Source organism: Salvelinus sp. IW2-2015, linkage group LG33 (assembly GCF_002910315.2).
Source record: "Salvelinus sp. IW2-2015 linkage group LG33, ASM291031v2, whole genome shotgun sequence".
Lineage (NCBI taxonomy): Eukaryota > Metazoa > Chordata > Actinopteri > Salmoniformes > Salmonidae > Salvelinus > Salvelinus sp. IW2-2015.
The window spans coordinates 29,412-50,750 of record NC_036872.1 but is presented as its reverse complement, the minus strand read 5'-3'; the positions used below and the strand labels follow the sequence as shown (position 1 = coordinate 50,750).

Below are 21,339 nucleotides of genomic sequence, written 5' to 3'. Positions count from 1 at the left end.
ATTAAAATCATGAATACCTCCTACTCCGCATCTTGGTCCGATCCATGCTCCTCCTCGTCTGAGGAGGAGAACGACATTGACAGCCGTTACAATATGTTCATTAGTTAACTGCATCTCAGATTGCAGTCCAAATAAAAGCTTCACAGAGTTCAACTGTTCAGAGACACGTGAATCAGACCTTCATGGTCGAATTGATGCAAAGAACCCACCAGTAAATGACACCAATAAGAATAAGAGACTAGCTTGGGCCAAGAAATGAGCAATGGACATTAGACCAGTGGAAATTGGTCTGATGAGTCCAAATGTGCGATTTTTGGTTCCAATCACAGTGTATTTGCGAGAAGCAGAGTAGGTGTACAGATGATCTCCGCATGTGTGGTTCCCACTGTGAAGCATGGAGGAGGTGTGATGTTGTGGGGGTGCTTTGCTGGTAACACTGTGAATTATTTAGAATTCAGAGCACACTTAACGAGCATAGCTACCACAGCATTCTGCAGCAATACGCCATCCCTTCTGTTTTGCGCTTAGTGGGACTATCATTTGTGTTTCAACAGGACAATGACTCAACACACCTCCAGGCTATGTAAGGGCTATTTGAACAAGAAGGATAATGATGGAGTGCTGCATCAGATGACCTGGCCTCCACAATCACCCGACCTCAACCCAATTTAGATGGTTTAATCCGTTGGATCGCAGAGTGAAGCAGCCAACAAGTGCTCAGCATATGTGGGAACTCCTAAAAGACTATTGGAAAAGCATTCCAGGTGAAGCTGGTTGTGAGAATGCCAAGAGTGTGCAAAGCTGTCATCAAGGCAAAGGGTGGCTACGTTGAAGAATCTTAAATACCCTTTTTTAGTTACTACATGATTCCATATGTGTTCTCATAGTTTTGATGTCTTCACTATTATTTTACAATGTAGAAAATTGTAAAAATAAAGAAAAACACTTGAATGAGTAGGTGTGTCCAAACTTTTGACTGGTACTGTATATATAATCTAAATATAGATCTTTATATATTTTCCTTTATTATTTTTCCCTAACCCTACCACCCCTCCCCTAATTGGAGTAAACTAATGGAAAACAACATTTAGGCTTTTTACTTCCAGTGTAACGTCCTGACCAGAGTTATTATGTGTTTTGCTTGTTTAGTGTTGGTCAGGACGTGAGCTGGGTGGGAATTCTATGTTGTGTGTCTAGTTTGTCTGTTTCTGTGTCCAGCCTAATATGGTTCTCAATCAGAGGAGCTGGTAATCGTTGTCCCTGATTGAGAATCATATATAGGAGGCTTGTTTGGTGTTGGGATTTTGTGGGTGATTGTTTCCTGTCTCTGTGTTTGTGTTCTGCACCAGATAGGACTGTCTCGGCTTTCACGTTTGTTGTTTTTGTATGGTTGTAAGTGTTCACCGTTTATTGTCTAATTAAACATGTTGAACACTAACCGCGCTGCGGACCAAGCAGCGTGGAAACGGGCAGCAGCAACAGCAGCAGTGGTACAAGGAGGAATGGACATGGGAGGAGATTCGAGACGGAGAAGGACCCTGGGCAGAGCCAGAGGAGTGTCGCCGCCCCAAAGCGGAGCTGGAGGCATCAAAATCGGAGAGGCGGCATTATGAGGCGCTTGCAAGGCAGAGCGGCTGGAAACCCGAGAGGCTCACCCAAAAATGTCTTGGGGGGGTGGCTAAAGGGTAGTGTGGCGAGGGCAGGTAGGAAACCTGCGCCCACTTCCCATGCTTACCGTGGAGAGCGGGAGTACGGGCAGACACCGTGTTATGCGGAAGAGCGCACGATGTCTCCTGTACGTGTGCATAGCCCGGTGCGGGTTATTCCACCTCCCCGCACTGGGCGGGCTAGAATGAGCATTGAGCCAAGTGCCATGAAGCCGGCTCAACATATCTGGCCTCCAGTACGCCTCCTCGGGCCGGTGTTCATGGCACCAGCCTTACGAATGGTGTCCCCGGTTCGCCTACACAGCCCAGTGCGGGTTATTCCGACCTCCCCCCGCACTGGACGGGCTACGGGGAGCCATCCACCACGGGTAAGGTTGGGCAGGCTCAGTGCTCAAGGGAACCCAGTACGGCCTGCACGGTCCGGTATAACGGCGCACACCTTCCCAGCCCCACCCAGTAACACAGTGCCAACCCACCTACGCACCAGGCTTCCAAGTGCGTCTCCAAAGAGCCCTGTTCCTCCTCCATGCAACTCTCCCTGTGGTGCGTGGTCTCCAAGGCCCAGTACCTCCAGTTACGGCACCACGCACCAAAGCCTCCCTGTGCTTCTCCAAAGAGCCCTGTTCCTCTCACGCACCTCGCCTGTGTGCGTGTCTCCAGCCCAGATGCCTCAGTTCCGGCACTACGCATCAGCCTCCTTGTGCGTCTCCAGACCCTGTTCCTCCTCCACCGCACTCTCCTGTGGTGCGGTTCTCCAGCCCAGGCCTCAGTTGCCGGCCACACGCATCAAAAGCCTCCTGTGCGTCCCAGAGCCCTGTTACGGCAGTCTTCTCCCGCGCACTGCGCACCTAGGTGCGTTGCCCCTCAGTCCGGGTACACTCCAGTTCCGCACCACGCACCAGGCCTATAGTGCGCTTTAGAAACCAGTGTGCCCTGTTCCTGCTCCCGCACTAGCCTTAAGGTGCGTGTCTCCAGTCCGGTACCACCAGTTCTGGCACCACGCATCAGGCCTACTGTGCGCCTCAGCAGGTCAGAGTCGGCCGTCTGCTCAACGCCGCCTGCACTGCTCGTCTGCTCAACGCCGCCTGCACTGCTCGTCTGCCCAGCGCAGTCTGAGCCATCTGTCTGCCCAGCGCCGTCTGAGCCATCTGTCTGCCCAGCGCCGTCTGAGCCATCTGTCTGCCGCAGCGCCATCTGAGCCATCCGTCTGCCCAGCGCCATCTGAGCCATCCGTCTGCCAGCGCCATCTGAGCCATCCGTCTGCCCAGCCGCCATCTGAGCCATCCGTCTGCCCAGCGCCATCTGAGCCATCCGTCTGCCAGCGCCATCTGAAGCCATCCGTCTGCCCAGCGCCATCTGAGCCATTCCGTCTGCCCAGCGCCATCTGAGCCGTCCGTCTGCCAGAGCCTCAAGCCAGCCCGTCTGTCCCGAGCCGTTTAGAGCCGCCCGTCAGTCAGGAGCCGCTAGAGCCGTCCGCCATCAGGAGCCGCTAGAGTCGTCCGCCAGTCAGGAGCCGCGTCAGAGCCGCCAGCCAGTCAGGAGCCGCCAGAAGCCCCGCCAGCCAGTCAGGAGCCGCCAGAGCCGCCAGCCAGTCGAGGACGCCAGCCAGGAGCCGCCAGCCAGTCAGGAGCCGCCAGAGCCGCCAGCCATCAGGAGCCGCCGCCAGTCAGGCCGCCAGAGCCCGCCCGTCCAGGAGCCGCCAGCAGCCAGAGCCGCCCTTCAGTCATGAGCTCCCTCCAGTCATGAGCTGCCCTCCGCATGTCATGAGCTGCCCTCCAGTCATGAGCTGCCCTCCAGTCATGAGCTGCCACTCAGTCCGGAGCTCGCACCCTCAGTCCGGAGCTGCCCCTCTGTCCGGAGCTGCCCCTCTGTCCTGAGCTGCCCCTCTTCCTGAGCTTGCCCTCTGTCCTAGCTACACTCTCTGTCTGGCACCTCCTAAATCATGTGGGGGCCTTGGGAGGATTCTTAGGCCAAGGTCGTGGGCGAGGGTCGCCACTCCAAAGGACGCTAAGGAGGGGGCCAAAGACAGTGGTGGAGTGGTGTCCTCGTCCTGCGCAGGAGCCGCCACCAGTGGACAGATGCCACCAGACCCTCCTCTTGAGTTTAGAGGGTGCGTTCGGAGTCCGCACCTCAGTGAGGGGATACTGTAACGTCCTGACCAGAGTTATTATGTGTTTTGCTTGTTTAGTGTTTGGTCAGGACGTGAGCTGGGTGGGAATTCTATGTTGTGTGTCTAGTTTGTCTGTTTCTGTGTCAGCCTAATATGGTTCTCAATCAGAGGCAGCTGGTAATCGTTGTCCCTTATAGAGAATCATATATAGGAGGCTTGTTTGGTGTTGGGATTTTGTGGGTGATTGTTTCCTGTCTCTGTGTTTGTGTTCTGCACCAGATAGGAACTGTCTCGGCTTTCACGTTTGTTGTTTTTGTATGGTTGTAAGTGTTCACCGTTTATTGTCTAATTAAACATGTTGAACACTAACCGCGCTGCATTTTGGTCCTCTCCTTCATCCCAGGAAGAAAGTCGTTACATCCAGCTTATACTGTACATACTATATACATTTTACGGATACAGTATATTTTACATTATAAACTGGGTGGTTCGAGCCCTGAATTCTTATTGGCAGACAGCAGTGGTATACCAGGTGTATGACAAAACATTTATTTTTACTGCTCTAATTACGTTGGTAACCAGTTTATAATAGCAATAAGGCACCTCAGGGATTTGTGGTATATGGCCAATATACCACGGCTAAGGGCTGTGGGTTATCGGCTAAGGACTGTGGGTCATCAAACATGCCGGCATCCATTCAAAACAGCTGGAAACTGGGAAATCTCAGCTTCCTACTTCAGTGCATTCAAGACAACTGGGAAGGCAGAAAAAAACGAGCTCCGACTGGGAAAAATAGTTTGGAACGGTCATCCAACTCAGAATTCCAACTCGGGAACTCAGGCCTCTTTCGTATTTTTCTTAGTTCCCAATTGTCTTGAACGCACCAAAAGCATCCCACTTAGCAAAAACAGGAAGTCCATCAGGTCAGAAGTCAAGAACAGTCTCAGGCCCAGTCTCCTCAGCCGGGTGACCACTTTGTTGTTGTTTGAATCTCAGATTGGCCTCATGATGATGCAGTTTCCTTCTTCTCCAGTAAAAGACTGATCAATAGTGTCTGGCTGTGGTGCATATTAATGAACTTTGTTCTAACCATTTCACAGTTTATTTTGTTGGAAAACCTATGTTGTTCTTGAATGTGTCTAAATTCCGGGCTGTTAGTAAAGAAAATGTGAACATTGTGTAAGAGGGTGTACACTTTTTTGGCACTGTACTGTACATACGGTTTTAGGAGCAATGTTGCACATTATTGTGTTATGTTTCATCAGCAGTCGTTAATGGAGGTTATGTGCTTATTGCTTGATAGACCGACAATCAGGGAGGAATGCGCAATAAAAAGATGTACACGTAGGGTCAAATTAATTCCAATATGAGTGATTTATTTAAATTCTTCAACGATCATAGATAATCAATACATGTAATTGTAAGTGAATTCAAAGCATTTGAGAATAGAATGGCAATTAATAAGATATATTTTATAGAGGGAACCGTAACCTTCTTTCTCAGGTTCAAAAGGATGGTGTCATGTACATGTGTTTGAGAACTGATATAGTGTCCTCCAGGAGAAGACTGAAAATCTCCTCAGACAGTCTCATCTTCACAGTCATCTGGTCAGCGCTGTAGTCCACCCACTGCAGTTCTTCTTTGTGAAGCTCTTGGATCTGAGGATTCAATGTGATCATGAACTTGAACATTGTTGCTGAAAGATGTGTATGCCTTCACCCACTACAACCTAGCTAGGCATTGCACTTATTGATGCTCATATACTCTAAATATCTTTCACGTAGGACTGCCAATAAACTGTTCCCACCAAGGCATTTGAACAAAATGATTATCACATACCAGAATGTAGTCTACTCTGTCTCTCTTTGTACTCCTGTATTTGCACAACGTCAGGAGAATCTCTTTCATCTGAAGGTCCGTCCGATCCAAGTTGAGCTCTTTCTGCACCTCAGATTTAACAGCAGCCTGCGAAATATGACATTACATTTCACATTTTGACATTTCGCACTTATGTTCTTCAGAAGTTCACCTGGGGATGATTACTGCACAAAATCAACACCAAGTGGGTTATTGTTATTTTTCTATATACTGTACATAGATATTTGTGCATTGCATTATACTGTACATATCATATACATAATACACAAAATATGGTAAGTGCATAGGTTCCATGTTCATTTTCATATTTATTTAGACAGGAGATTGTGTATATAGCAGATATAAGGCTACTTGTTACCTTCAGGTCGGTGAGAAAGACTCTACTTGATAGGAGACTTGAGAGTGTATTTTTTGTCTGCCACATAGATCTTGTAATCCCAAAGTGATTGGTCAACACCCCATGAAGAATCTCAGAGGTGAGTTGGTGCATGATCTAGAGTAAGATATAGTTGGCTAATGACCTCAAACATACACAACATTAGCATCCTGATCTGTGAATTCATCCAGGTTTACAATCATCCAATAATTGCACACAAACTCTCACCCGTCCGTAAACTCTGACACTCTCTTCGTCAATGATATAGCCTGGTGCTTCTGGGTTGTAAATCATGGTACTCTTTGCTTGGCCTAAGAGGGTTTCCAAGGCAGTATCAACCAGTCTGTACACTATGTCACGGTCGTGGGGCTGGATTTGAACCTTCTCAGGAGCTGCAGAGCAGAGAGTATCGTGCCACTGTTCTATGAAACACAGCTTACTGGCTGTGCTGTCATCTTTCTTCTTTACTGTCTGAAAAGCATACAAAACTATCACAAAAACGATAATTCAAAAGAAAAAGACAAGTAATAGGCCTACACATTGCATATTCATTAATTCAAACTATTTAACCTTTATTTAACTAGGCAAGTCAGTTAAGAACAAATTCTTAATTACAATGATAGCCTACCAAAAGGACTCCTGCGGGGACGGAGGCCTGGGATTAAATAAAAATAAATAAAATATAAATATAGTACAAAACACACATCACAACAAGAGAGACAACTATTACTGCATTACTAAACAAAATATGTCCTTCAATAGGCGCTAAACAGAAAATGGAAGGTTTTGAATGGAAATAGGGTACACCTATCTTTGCCATGATCATTTCTGACAGTCTGCAATTGAGTGCCGCCCATGCTACTGTATCTCAATTTAAAAATAGGGCACCCTCATTTTACAAGCAGGGGATGCCAGGTTCTTGTTAACACTCGATTTGTGTTAGCAATCTGCCTGCTTCTCTGAGCTCATTGGCAGTTAGTAATAAACAGAGAAGGTGCATACCAGCTACTATGATGGAGACTGATTGGCCATAAAGCCAAGGGTGGGGATTAACTGCCACCTGCAGTGCTGGAATGTTAGATCATGAGTTTTATGGTGAAAGCTCTTAATGGCACTCCCCATCCTAAAACAAGATTTGTGGCAAGTGAACCCTCTATCCATCTCTATGGTTTGAAATCATCCTTGGGGTGGTTCCCTGCTGAAAAAAACAGCATGGACCAGCCTTTGTTGTGTTTTCACTGGTGACTAGCCTTCGCTGTATTTTTGCTGGTGACCAGCAGAATATGCTGGTCACCCACAAGACGTTATGCTGGTTTGCAATAGTGATGGGTCGTTCGCGAACGAGTCGGCTCTAAGAGCCGGCTCTTGTAGGTGAACGTTGGGAGCCGGCTCGCATATCAGAAGAGCCGAATCTATTTATAAAATAAAATAAAAAAAATAAGATATGAATAATCAAAAGATTTAAATGAATAGAATTAACTAATTCAAAGAACGAAAAAATAAATAAAATAATATAGGCCTAAATGTTAAAGCGCACACACATTCGTTCTGACTGTCTGCTCAGACTAACAGCCTCACCTGTTGTTCCTGTCAATCAGACACGCAGTGTCAACCAATGAACCAAAGATGCGTGAGGGAGGGCCGAGCCAACTCATTAACAGTCACACACTTAGCAGCCGAGGAGAGAGGAAGGACAGCTGTGAAAACAACAGCTGGAAAATGAGTTGGAAGCACAGTAGCATTTGGTTGCATTTTAATAATGTAGACAATGTTAGAGCACAGTGTAGAATTTGCCAAAACAAAATCTCATATAAAGCCGGTTCTACGCACAACCTACTCCGACATAAGCGAACTGTGCACACAACTGTGAAGCTAGCTGTAGCAGAGCCTCGAGAAACTAGCGGGCCTGCTAGTGATAGTGGTAGAGCCAGCACCACGTGGAGATGTATCCACAGCAATGCAGTCTTCTATGGACCAGTTTATGCCAAAGTCTATGTCTGTAGCAAAACAAGGCCAAATTGATATTGCATTGGCTTAAATGACTGCCTCCGATTTCCAGCCATTTTCGATAGTGGAGGACAGAGGTTTTAGAAATTATAGCAATAGTCTAAATCCAATGTACACAATTCCAAGCAGGAAAACCCTTTCAAAATCACTTATTCCACAACTGTACAAGAGCACACAGGCTTTAGTGCGGGAAAGAGTCCAAAAAGTTACTGCAGTTTGCCTTACCACTGACTGCTGGATATCAAGGGTACCCACTTCTTACATGTCGGTTACATGTCACTTCATTGAAGATTTTCGATGTCTATCTGTCTTCTGGACTGCTTTGAGTTCAGCGACAGACACCTCAGATAACTTGGCAGAGGAACTGTTGAGAGTGGCCAGAGAATGGCAAGTAGATGGAAAAGTGGTGTGTTGTGTTAGCGACAATGCAGCTAACATAACCAAAGTCATGAAAATTTGAAAATGGACCCATCATCCATGTCTTGCCCAAACAATCAAACTGATTGTAAAAGATGCTCTGAAGGTGATGAAGCCCACTGTGGACAAAGTGAAAGCAGCTGTGGAATACTTCCACAGGAGCACAGTAGGTGCTGAAAAACTAAAGTCTACACAATGCCAGATGGGGATGCCTGAGCTGAGGCCTAAACAAGACTGCACTACAAGGTGGAATTCAACATTTTATATGTTGAAGCGGATTCTTGAGTCAAAGGATGCCATCATCTCTACCCTGGCTATTGTCAATGCACCTGTTGATGCTCTGATCCAAGAGGAATGGAAGGTGGTGGTGGAGGTGTGCAGAGTCCTGGAACCCTTTGAGCAGGTCACTGTGGAGATCAGTGGAGAGAGGCATTCCCTCTGAGAGGGTCTTCTCGAAAACGGGACAAATAGTTACTGAGAGAAGAAACCATGGTCAGCATTGCTGTGTGCTGCTGGTTATAACATGCCAATAAAGAAGAGAGAGAAAAGAGGGACCCGTTTAATGTTTTAAGTGGGATGCTGCAGTTTTGCACTCTGTTATTTATTTTTCTTTGACATGGTGCGATATTCTATTATTATGTTGTTCAGAATGTATTTGTTTTGAATTGTTACATTTATATGCACTTTGTTTCTACACATTAAAAAAGTTATACTTTAATGCACATGTGTAATAGCATCCTGTCACGACTCCGACCAAAGGTGGCTCCCCTTCCCGTTCGGGTGGCGCTCGGCGGTCGTCGTTGCCGGCCTACTAGCTGCCACTGATTCTTTCCTCCCCCTCCTTGTCTGTTATTGGTTACACCTGTTATGGGTTTGTGGTGATTAGTTGGGCTTTATTGGTCAGCCGGCCCGCCTGTTTCTTTGTGCGGGATTGTTTGTTGTAACATTTGTGTATGTTGGAGACGAACGTGTTTGTTCCTGTTCGTGGGTTTTGCTGGACTGTTTTAGTCCCCATGTTTGGGGCATTTTGTTTTGTAGCACCCAGTGTTTCGTGGGGTGGCCTATGTCCACCGTGTGTGCATTAAAGAGCACTACCTTGAACTCTCTGTTCCCTGCGCCTGACTTCACACCCACGACACCCAGATCGTTACAGAATCCCGCACCATATAATGGAGTCAGCAGGAGCAGCGGCCAACCCTCTCCCATCGATGGAGGAACGGGTTCTACACCACACCACCGTCCTTCATCGGATCGGATCGGCTATGGATCAAATTATGGAGAGAATGGACCGATGGGAGAGGAGTGGTCTCCTCTCTCCACCTTCGACTTCCCCAGCTCAAGACTCCCCATCCCCCGGCTCCAGCGCTCTCCGTCTTACGCTCCGGAGAAGGTGAGTGTCCTCGTCTCCTGCCTGACGGGTCGTGCTCTGGAATGGGCGAACGCAGTCTGGAATGGCCCAGACTCAGCGAAGGAACACTACCCAGAGTTTACCCGCCGCTTTCGTGCCGTGTTTGACCACTCTCCAGAGGGCCGAGCGGTGGGAGACCGACTATTCCATCTTAGGCAGGAGAAGAGGAGCGCCCAGGATTACGCGCTGGAGTTCCGGACCTTGGCCGCAGGATCTGGGTGGAACGACAGGGCCCTTATCGACCACTACCGGTGTAGTCTCCGGGAGGACGTCTGCAGGGAGCTAGCGGGTCGGGACACCGCTCTCTCCCTTGATGAACTGATTGACATGTCCATCCGGCTGTACAATCTGCTGGCTGCCCGCGGGCGTTCGGAGAGGGTCCTGTGCGTTCCACCACCCAGCACCTCCGCTCCCATTCCGATGGAGTTGGGAGGGGCCGTGCCGAGGGGTAGGGTGAGGAGGCTCCCCCTGCACCAGCTGTGGTCGGAGAGGACACACGGCCGATCGGTGCTGGGGGGGTCCGTCTGGGAGTCGAGATGGCAGGCGGAACGCTTCTCAGTCACCCCAGGTGAGTCAGCACCAAACTCACTCAGAACCCCCTGTTGGTCACATGTTTGTCTTGATTTTTTTCCTTAAATGTTTTCCCTCTTCCCAGCATAAGGCGCTAGTCGATTCAGGTGCAGCTGGGAACTTTATGGATCGCGGACTCGCCCTTAGTAACCTTTTCTCAATAGGGGGGCGCCATTTTCACTTTGTAAAAAATCGTTCCCAAATTAAACTGCCTCGTACTCAATTCTTGCTCGTACAATATGCATATTATTATTACTATTGGATAGAAAACACTCTAGTTTCTAAAACCGTTTGAATTATATCTGTGAGTAAAACAGAACTCATTTTGCAGCAAACTTCCTGACAGGAAGTGAGAAATCTGAAATCGGGGGCTCTGTTCCAGGGTCAGCCTATTAATTTGCATGGAATCTATGGGTCTACATGCACTGCATACGCCTTCCCCTAGATGTCAGTAGGCAGTGACAGTTAGAATGGGGTGTACAGCTCTATCTGAGGCCAAACAAGACCTGTTGGAATGACGTGACCACTCTTTCCTTTATTCTGCATGGGGCGAAAGGGTCACCTGGATTGCGTTCTGAAAAGCTTTCGTTATCGACGTTAGATATCTCCGGCTCTGATTGTATTTGATATACGTGTTAAAAACATCATAAACTAGTTATATTAAACCGACTTATATCAGTTTATTGCGATTTTCGGTATTTTCTTTGTTATGCGTTCTGGTGAGTTGGACACTTCTGTGCCGCATGGCCAGCTTTGTTAGCTAAATCGACAGATGAAGACGACATTCTACAACCGAACAACGATTATTCTGGAAAAAGGACACATTGTACAAGATTCTGATGGAAGCTCATCAAATAGTAGGAACCATTTATGATATTATTTCGTATTTCTGTCGAAAATGTTTAGACTATATTCCGCCCAGATTTCGGGCGCTGTCTCGCTATAACGTAAGCTAAATGTCGTACTAAAGTTATTTTTAAAAATCTAACACAGCGGTTGCATTAAGAACTAGTGTATCTTTCATTTGCTGTCCAACCTGTATTTTTTTGTAAAGTATATGATTAGTTATTTGATTAGATGATGTGAGTGTCAGAAATATAACCGGATAATTTTGTGCATTTTGGCTACGTATTCACATTGTTCAACCACGAATTGTATCGCTAAATATGCACATTTTCGAACAAACCATATATGTATTGCGTAATATGATGTTATAGGACTGTCATCTGATGAAGTTTGAGAAGGTTAGTGAAAATTTTTATATCTTTTGCTGGTTTATTCGCTATCGCTAACGTGCCTTGAATGAATGCGGTTGTGTGGTAGGCTATTGTAGTAAGCTAATATAATGCTATATTGTGTTTTCGCTGTAAAACACTTAAAAAATCTGAAATATTGGCTGGATTCACAAGATGTTTGTCTTTCATTTGCTGTACACTGTGTATTTTTCATAAATGTTTTATGATGAGTATTTAGGTATTTCACGTTGGTTTCTGTAGTTATTCTAGCTGCTTTGGTGAGACTTGTGATGGTGGCTGCAATGTAAAACTATGATTTATTCCTGAAATATGCACATTTTTCGAACAAAACATATGCTATACAATAAATCTGTTATAAGACTGTCATCTGATGAAGTTGTTTCTTGGTTAGTGATTATTTATATCTTTATTTAGTCGAATTTGTGATAGCTACCTATGCAGTAAAAAAATTGTGAAAATATGCGGTTGGGTCTTTTGCTATCGTGGTTAGCTAATAGAAATACATATTGTGTTTTCCCTGTAAAACATTTTAAAAATCGGAAATGATGGCTAGATTCACAAGATGTGTATCTTTCATCTGGTGTCTTGGACTTGTGATTTCATGATATTTAGATGCTAGTATTTACTTGTGGCGCTATGCTAGGCTATGCTAGTCAGCTTTTTTACTGATGAGGGTGCTCCCGGATCCGGGATGAGTACCAAGTAGAAGATAAGTTAGGTGTTCCGCTTGTGCCGATAGATTCTCCTTCTCCCGTGCACTACCTAGATAGCCGGCCATTAGGGTCAGGGGTGGTCAGGGAGGCCACAGTTCCACTGGACATGGTGTCAGTCTCTATATTATTGATTCGCCTGCGTTTCCAGTGGTGCTAGGGATTCCCTGGCTGGCTCGGCACAATCCTAAGATTTCGTGGAGACAGGGGGTTCTCCAGGGGTGGTCAGAGGAGTGTTCTGGAAGGTGTCTGGGAGTTTCCATCGGTGCCACGTCGGTGGAGAGTCCAGACCAGGGTTCCACGGTGCACATTCCCCCCGAGTATGCCGATTTGGCAATCGCTTTCAGTAAAAAGAAAGCGACTAAATTATCACCTCATCGACTGGGAGGGGATTGTGCGATAGATCTCCAGGTAAATGCTGCGCTTCCCAAGAGTCACGTGTACCCATTGTCCCAGGAGGAGACATTGGCTATGGAGACATATGTCACAGAGTCTCTGGGACAGGGGTACATTCGGTCCTCCATCTCACCAGTCTCCTCGAGTTTCTTTTTTGTGAAGAAAAAGGAGGGAGGTTTGCGTCCGTGTATTGATTATAGAGGTCTAAATGCCATCACAGTGGGGTTTAGTTACCCACTACCTCTCATCGRTACGGCGGTGGAATCATTTCASGGAGCGCAGTTCTTCACWAAACTGGATCTCAGGAGCGCGTATAGTCTGGTGCGTARTCGGAAGGGAGACGAGTGGAAAACCGCGTTTAGTARCACATCGGGCCACTATGAGTACCTCGTCATGCCGTATGGGTTAAAGAATGCTCCAGCCGTTTTTCAATCCTTTGTAGACGAGATTCTCAGGGACCTGCACAGGCAGGGAGTGGTTGTGTATATCGATGACATTCTGATCTACTCAGCCACCCACGCCGCACATGTGTCTCTGGTATGCAAGGTGCTTGGTAGACTGCTGGAGCATGACCTATACGTCAAGGCTGAGAAGTGTGTGTTCTCCAAACAGGCCGTCTCCTTCCTGGGTTATCGCATTTCCACATTGGGGGTGGTGATGGAATGTGACCCCATTAAGGCCGTGCGTAATTGGCTGACTCCGACCACGGTAAAAGAGGTGCAGCGTTTTTTGGGGTTTTGCCAACTACTACCGGAGGTTTATCCGGGGTTTTGGCCAGGTAGCGGTTCCCATTACCTCACTGCTGAAGGGGGGCCCGGTGCGGTTGCGGTGGTCAGCAGAGGCGGACGGAGCTTTCAACAGGTTGAAGGCGCTGTTCATGGATGCACCCGTGTTGGCGCACCCGGACCCCTCTCTAGCATTCATAGTGGAGGTGGACGCGTCCGAGGCTGGGGTGAGTGCCGTGCTATCACAGCGCTCGGGTACGCCACCAAAACTCCGCCCCTGCGCTTTCTTCTCGAGGAAGCTCAGTCCAGCGGAACGTAACTATGATGTGGGGGACCGGGAGTTGTTAGCGGTGGTCAGGGCTCTGAAGGTGTGGAGACACTGGCTTGAGGGGGCTAAGCACCCCTTTCTCATCTGGACCGACCACCAGAATCTGGAGTATATTCGGGCAGCTAGGAGACTGAACCCACGTCAGGCAAGGTGGGCCATGTTCTTCACCCGATTCCGGTTTACGTTATCATATAGACCGGGCTCCCAGAACGCAAAAGCTGACGCACTGTCCCGCCTTTACGACACGGAGGATCGGTCCACCGAACCTACTCCCATCCTTCCCCCCTCGAGGCTGGTATGGGAGGTGGACTCGGACATTGAGCGGGCGTTACGGGCGGAGCCCGCACCTCCTCAGTGTCCGGCGGGGCGGAAGTACGTGCCGCTTGGTGTTCGGGACCAACTGATTCGGTGGGCTCACGTCCTACCCTCCTCGGGTCACCCTGGGGTGGCGAGGACAGTGGGGAGCCTTCGGGGGAGGTATTGGTGGGCCACCTTGGCTAGGGACGTTAGGGTTTATGTCTGTTCCTGTTTGGTATGCTCCCAGAGTAAGGCTCCTAGGCACTTTCCTAGAGGGAAGTTACAACCCCTCCCCGTTCCACAACGGCCATGGTCTCACCTATCCGTAGATTTCCTGACCGATCTTCCCCCGTCTCAGGGGAACACTACGGTTTCGGCGATTGTGGATCCGTTCTCTAAGTCCTGCCGTCTCCTCCCGTTGCCCGGTATCCTTACAGCCCTACAGACTGCGTAGGCATTATTCACCCACGTCTTCCGGCACTACGGGGTGCCGGAGGACATCGTCTCTGATCGGGGTCCCCAGTTCACGTCCCGAGTATGGAGGGAGTTCATGGAGCTATCTGGGGGTCTCGGTCAGCCTGACCTCCGGTTATCACCCCGAGAGTAATGGGCAGGTGGAAAGAGTGAACCAGGAGGTGGGTAGGTTTCTGCGGTCGTATTGCCAGGACCGGCCAGGGGAGTGGGCGAGATACATCCCCTGGGCTGAGARGGCCCAGAACTCKCTACGCCAKTKCTCTACTAACGTGTCCCCATTTCAGTGTGTGTTGGYGTARCAGCCGGWCCTGGCACCATGGCATCCGAGCCAGACCGAGGCTCCTGCGGTGGAGGAATGGGTGCAGCGCTCCAAGGAGACCTGGAGGGCCGTCCAGGAATCRCTCCAACAAGCTAGTGGACGGCAGAAAAGGAGTGCTGACCGCCACCGCAGTGAGGCCCCCGTGTTTGTACCGGGGGACAGGGTCTGGCTCTCGACCCGAAACCTGCCCCTCCGCTTGCCCTGCCGGAAGCTGGGGCAGGCAGTGTGTGGGGCCCTTCAAAGTCCTGAGGAGAATAAACGAGGTGTGTTATCGATTACAACTCCCTTCTTATTATCGTATTAACCCCTCGTTTCATGTGTCTCTCCTCAGGCCGGTGGTAGCTGGTCCCCTGCAGGACGGTGAGGTGCCGGAGGTACCTCCTCCCCCTCTGGACATCGAGGGGTCCCCGGCGTACACGATACGGGCCATTCTGGACTCGAGACGCCGGGTGAGGGGCCTGCAGTACCTCGTGGACTGGGAGGGGTACGGTCCGGAGGAGAGGTGCTGGGTACCGGTGGGGGACATTTTGGATCCGTCAATGTTGAGGGATTTCCATCGCCTCCATCCGGATCGCCCTGCGCCTCGTCCTCCGGGTCGACCTCGAGGCCGGTGTCGGCGCGCTGCGGGAGCCGCGCGTCAGGTGGGGGGTACTGTCACGACTCCGACCGAAGGTGGCTCCCCTTCCCGTTCGGGTGGCGCTCGGCGGTCGTCGTCACCGGCCTACTAGCTGCCACTGATTCTTTCCTCCCCCCCTTGTCTGTTATTGGTTACACCTGTTATGTGTTTGTGGTGATTAGTTGGGCTTTATTAGTCAGCCGGCCCGCCTGTTTCTTTGTGCGGGATTGTTTGTTGTAACATTTGTGTATGTTGGAGACGAACGTGTTTGTTCCTGTTCGTGGGTTTTGCTGGACTGTTTTAGTCCCCATGTTTGGGGCATTTTGTTTTGTAGCACCCAGTGTTTCGTGGGGTGGCCTATGTCCACTGTGTGTGCATTAAAGAGCACTACCTTGAACTCTCTGTTTCCTGCGCCTGACTTCACACCCACGACACCCAGATCGTTACACATCCTTTGTTTTTACATTTATTTCAATTTGTGGGATGCTGCAGTTTTGCAAATTGTTACTTATTTTTCTTTGATATGGTGCAATATTCTATTATGCTGTTCAGATTGAATTCATTTTGAATGGTTAAATTTATATGCACTTTGTTTATATACATTAAAAAGTTATACTTTAAATGCAAATGTTTAATAACATTCTTTTTCATAACAAACCAATGCATTTTTAAATACATCGTGGTTAAGGTAGAGTATGATTTCATTTAATAATTTAATTACAATTGTTTTAACACCAATCATAGTCAAACTATCGCAAACTATCGCTCTTTTTTCAAAGAGCTGTTTGGGAGCCAAAAGAGTCAGCTCTTTTTGGTGAGCTGAAACGAATGAGCCTGCTCACTGAAAAGAGCCGGAATGCCCATCACTAGTTTGCAAAGTGATGTCTAATTCCTATTGGAATCCAGCCTTAGCGGGGATATCCAACAATTTGAATTTTTTTTCACCTAAAATCTGCATTCAGTATGACTGCCAAGTAGAAAAAAAAGTGTAAACAAGACTACCTAAAGCATTTAAACTGGAACAACCATTTCAGTAACGGATGCAATAAACCCACCTATCAAATTGGATTAGTTTAGAAAAATATGTTATTTATCTGTAGCATAAGATACATTTATTGATTAATTTATCAATCGATGTACATGCAAAAACACAGATTTTGAAACAATCTGCAATAGAGCATGCTGGGAAGTATGAAAATGATGGGTGTCACGACTTCCGTCGAAGTCGGTCCCTCTTCTTGTTCGGGCGGCGTTCGACGTCACCGGCCTTCTAGCCATCGCCGATCCATTTGTCATTTTTCATTTTCCATTTGTTTTGTCTTTGTTTTACACATCTGGTTTCAATTCCCCAATTACATGTTCATTATTTAACCCTCTGTTTTCCCCATGGTTTTTGTGCGTGTTTATTTGTTGTATTTACAGTCCGTATTGTGGGCTAGGTATTATCGACTTGTATTTGTAAGTCTTGAGTAAAATTACGTGTATTACTCATCTCTGCTGTCCTGCGCATGACTCCTCTGCACCAGCTACACCCAGACCTATTACAATGGGCGTGGTTTTGCAGACCAGCTAGACCAGTGGTCACCAGATCACTGTCTGAGTCAAAATGCAAGCTGAGATCTCCCGCTAAGATGTTTTTATTTTTTACATGATATATAAGCCTATATATAAGCCTATGCAACATTAACCTATTAAACAGTACTGTACTGTAGCAATTAAGTTTGTGCAGTAATCTATAGACCTAATTGTCACGTTCGTCGTAAGGAGGAGACCAAGGCGCAGCGTGATATGTATACATTCTTCTTTTAATGAAGAAAGAACAAACGTGACGCTATGCAAAAACGAGTGCTGACAGGCAACTACACATAGACAAGAAACCACGAAACCAAAAGGGAAAATGGCAACCTAAATAGGATCCCCAATCAGAGACAATGATAAACAGCTGCCTCTGATTGGGAACCAATTCAGGTCACCATAGACCTACAATACCTAGACTTACAAAAAAAAATCTACAAAAACCCTAGACAAGACAAAACACGCATACCCACCCTCGTCACACCCTGACCTGACCAAAATAATAAAGAAAAGATAGATAACTAAGGTCAAGGCGTGACACTAATACATTATCACTTCATATTGGCTTTGCTTGAATTGCCCTGCCAATGCAATGTTGTTCACCCCATTTTTTTTCTTAATTTTGTATTTTTTTTATGGTAAGCTATATGATCACACAGTAATAGATCAGTTGTTGTATTACTTGTGAGGCACAGCTGAGTGAGCATACATTTAAATAATTTCCTTTTGATTTTACTGGAATGATGGTGCCTGAATCTGATGGTCATTCTCAGTGAAGGGAGAGAGCAGCAGACTGAGGGTCCACCTCTCAATTTCCCTCTGCTCTCCCTTTCCTCCTCTGACACTGACCAAAAAAGGACACCGTCTTCCAGCTGATGGCAAAACTTGAGTCGCACCGCATTATTTCTGCCTCATGCACAAATCATTGTTGTTACTGCTATGAAGAGAGAAAATGAAATATTCCTCGATATAAAAAAATACCCAAGTCGCTAATAATAACAATGCAAGCCTATCGATACACTTTCCTACTCATTCATTACAGCTGCAGTGCTCGTTGTAGTGGGAGTAAGAAGAGCACACATTTTGGGGCTTATAAAAGTGTTGACACTGCTGAGTGTCAACCTAAACTCACTCATATAAACAGCAGCTTTTTACCATATTTGTTGATAGTCTCTCTAGTCATGGTTTTAAAAGTTTTTAAATCTCACAGTATAAACTTTGCTTTAGCTTTCTTTTATGCCTGCTACATTACAGCAGACACGTTAATCTGAGCCATCCGATTGACCAGTGGTAGGCCTATAGTGCATGTGATTTGCTTTCTGGCCCGCTGGGAGGGTATAGTTTGTACCTTCAGACACATAAAATGGTTCAAAATGGAAACACTTTGCCTACCTGGCGCGCAGGGCAGCTGAATCAGGTGCACCTATTTACTGAAATGTTTGGCGATCAACCGGTTGGTGACCACTGACCTGGACTGGACCACTGGACCAGAATACACAACAACGACAAAAATGTTATTTGTCAGGGGTGAGGGTGATATGTGTTTTTGCATTTCAGGAAGGGTTCTTTACTGCTGAGAACCATCTGTCTGTTAAGAATCATCCTGTTCTTTCCCTCTCCACTATGTTTTCCTTTTTATGCCATGAAATGCTACACTGTTAAAAAGTTCCTGTACTTCTTACGGTACACTAAAAGATTACTGGTTGCATTGAAAGTAAATTAAACACCAACACATTACTGAATTTTTACAGCTGAATAAAGGTGTTATTGCTGTAGAAGGACAATATACTGCTGAAAGTATATTGAGACTATTCCTCATTTGGGATTTAATCTCACAACCTCTTGGTTGCTACTGACCAGAATTTCATGAAACGTCATCAGGTCTGTCCGCATGACAGAGATTGGCCACAGATTTAATGAAGAATACATTTCTGCACTTTGATAAACATTGCTTAGAGTCAAGTCAATCATTTTCAGATTATCTGACAGCACCAACTTTAGAATAGCAGTGCTCAAGGACACTTGAAGTAAAGCGTGCATAAAGGCTTTGTGGATTTGAATTTGCAAGCTTTGGGGTCGAAGTGCGTTAACGTTTCAGAAGTGCCACCAGGTACATCTTTATTACCAAGAATGTACAGTGCAGGTACAGTACAGTGTTGTTCCCTGGGGTACAAAAAGGTCAAAGGCACACATAGGAACTTTTTTAGGGTACATGTGCGATAATGTGCGACATGTGTGATAATCTACAATGGTAAATTTTTCTACACAATATCGTGAATATAAAGCACAATAATCTCTGCGCTTTGAAATGTAGCACGGTGGTGGCAGCATCATGCTGTGGGAATGTTTTTCAGTGGCAGGGACTGGTAGACTCGTCAGGATCGGGGGAAAGATAAACAGAGCAAAGTACAGAGAGATCCTTGATGAAAACCTGCTCCAGAGTGCTCAGGACCTCAGACTGGGGCAAAGGTTCACCTTCCAACAGGACAACGACCCTAAGCACACAGCCAAGACATTGCAGGAGTGGCTTCGGGACAAGTCTCCGAATGTCCTTGAGTGGCCCAGCCAGAGTCCGGACATGAATCGATCAAACATCTCTGTAGAGACCTGGCAGAGCTTGAGAGGATCTGCAGAGAAGAATGGGAGAAACTCCCCAAATACAGGTGTGCCAAGCTTGTAACGTCAAACCCAAGAAGACTTAAGGCTGTAATCGTTGCCAAAGGTGCTTCAACAAAGTACTGAGTAAAGGGTCTGAATACTTATTTAAATGTAACATTTCAGGGTTTTATTTTTAATAAATTAGCAAAAATGTCTTGACTGTTTTTGCATTGTCATTATGGAGTATTGTGTGTAGATTGATGAAGATTTTTTGTAACGTAACAAAATGTGGAAAAAGTCAAGGGGTCTGAATACTTTCCGAACAAACTTAAACTGTAAAACCTGTCATTGGCTCTACATGGAGCCAGAGGGTTCTTCATGAGTTGGTTTAAATGGAACTCTAAATGGTTCCCCTACAGCAGGGTTGGGCATCTTTGGGGGGGGGGGGGGGGGGGCACAAAAAGTCTGAACTCATCATGAGGGGTGGTAGTGACTCATGGGTCTGTTTACCCACATACAGACCCACACATGCAGTCAGAGCCCTGACTTTTGCTTAATATGATGTCTGAGTGAGAGTGAAAACAAAATAAGTGAGGGCCTCCAAATCGGTAATTCGACCATGATTACAACAAGCCTAGATAGCTGCATAGAATAAATTACCAATCTAAAATAAATTCAGCACACATGGCTAATTGAGTAACGGTCAGTGACTGACATAAAAAATAGACACTGCTGATGCACATGGGGGGGTCCGCCAGTTGGGTTCTTCGTGGGGGGTTCTTCATGAAGGGTTCCCCCATAGGGACAAATTACATATCTATTGCTTCTAACCTTTTAACAATCTTTATCATACCCACAGATCCAATGGCGTAGCAGGAAATCCAGGTCACTGGCAACCGAGATGTTGCAAGTCCAAATCCCAAGTAAGGTTGACCCCTGATAATCATAATTTTGCTGGTCTGCAAAACCACACCAATTATTATATTTCATCATATTTCCCAGCATGCTCTATTGCAGTTGAAACATTTAGAATTTCAATATCTGTGTTTTTGCATGTACATTGATTGATCAGTTAATATATCTTATGCCACACAAAGATAAATAACATACATTTTTCTAAACTAATCCAATCTGTTAGTTGGATTTATTGCACCCATTAGTGAAATGGTTGTTCCAGTTTAGATGGTTTGGTAGTATTTCTAACCTTGGCAGTCATTCTGAATGCAGATTGTGGGAATATACCCTGGCTGGTTTCCAATAGGAATGAAACATCCCTTTGCAAGCCAGTATAAAACATTACTTGATTCTGGTTTTACTTTATTTTATGTGTCACGACTTCGGAAGTCGGTCCCTCTCCTTGTTCGGGTGGTGTTTGGCGGTCGAAGTCACCGACCTTCTAGCCATCCCTGATCCATTTTTCATTTTCCATTGTTTTTGTCTTGTCTTCCTTCACACCTGGTTCCAATCCCATCAATTACATGTTGTGTATTTAACCCTCTGTTTCCCCTCATGTCCTTGTCGGAGATTGTTTATTGTAAGTGTTTGTGTACGTCTGTACTGGTGTGCGTCGGGTTATGTTTACCCATTGATTTTTATTACTATGTTTTCCGGG

General features: G+C 46.6%; 1 protein-coding gene across 2 annotated transcripts in view; it reads right to left on the bottom strand.

The window, feature by feature from the left end:
• Positions 1-5,132: 5,132 nt before the first annotated feature.
• The window catches only part of LOC111957454 (centrosome-associated protein 350), a 20,130-nt gene continuing 3,923 nt past the window's right edge, over positions 5,133-21,339 (bottom strand). The window contains exons 5-9 of one of the 2 annotated variants that reach the window (XM_023978284.2): positions 6,660-6,686; positions 6,260-6,502; positions 6,014-6,148; positions 5,617-5,742; positions 5,133-5,435 (exon numbers count right to left, since the gene is read on the bottom strand). In XM_023978284.2, the coding sequence (XP_023834052.1) occupies positions 5,283-5,435; positions 5,617-5,742; positions 6,014-6,148; positions 6,260-6,502; positions 6,660-6,686 (684 nt within the window). In that variant the 3' untranslated portion in view covers positions 5,133-5,282. The remainder of the gene's footprint in view (positions 5,436-5,616; positions 5,743-6,013; positions 6,149-6,259; positions 6,503-6,659; positions 6,687-21,339) is intronic. The other variant, XM_023978285.2, reaches the window with a different exon arrangement.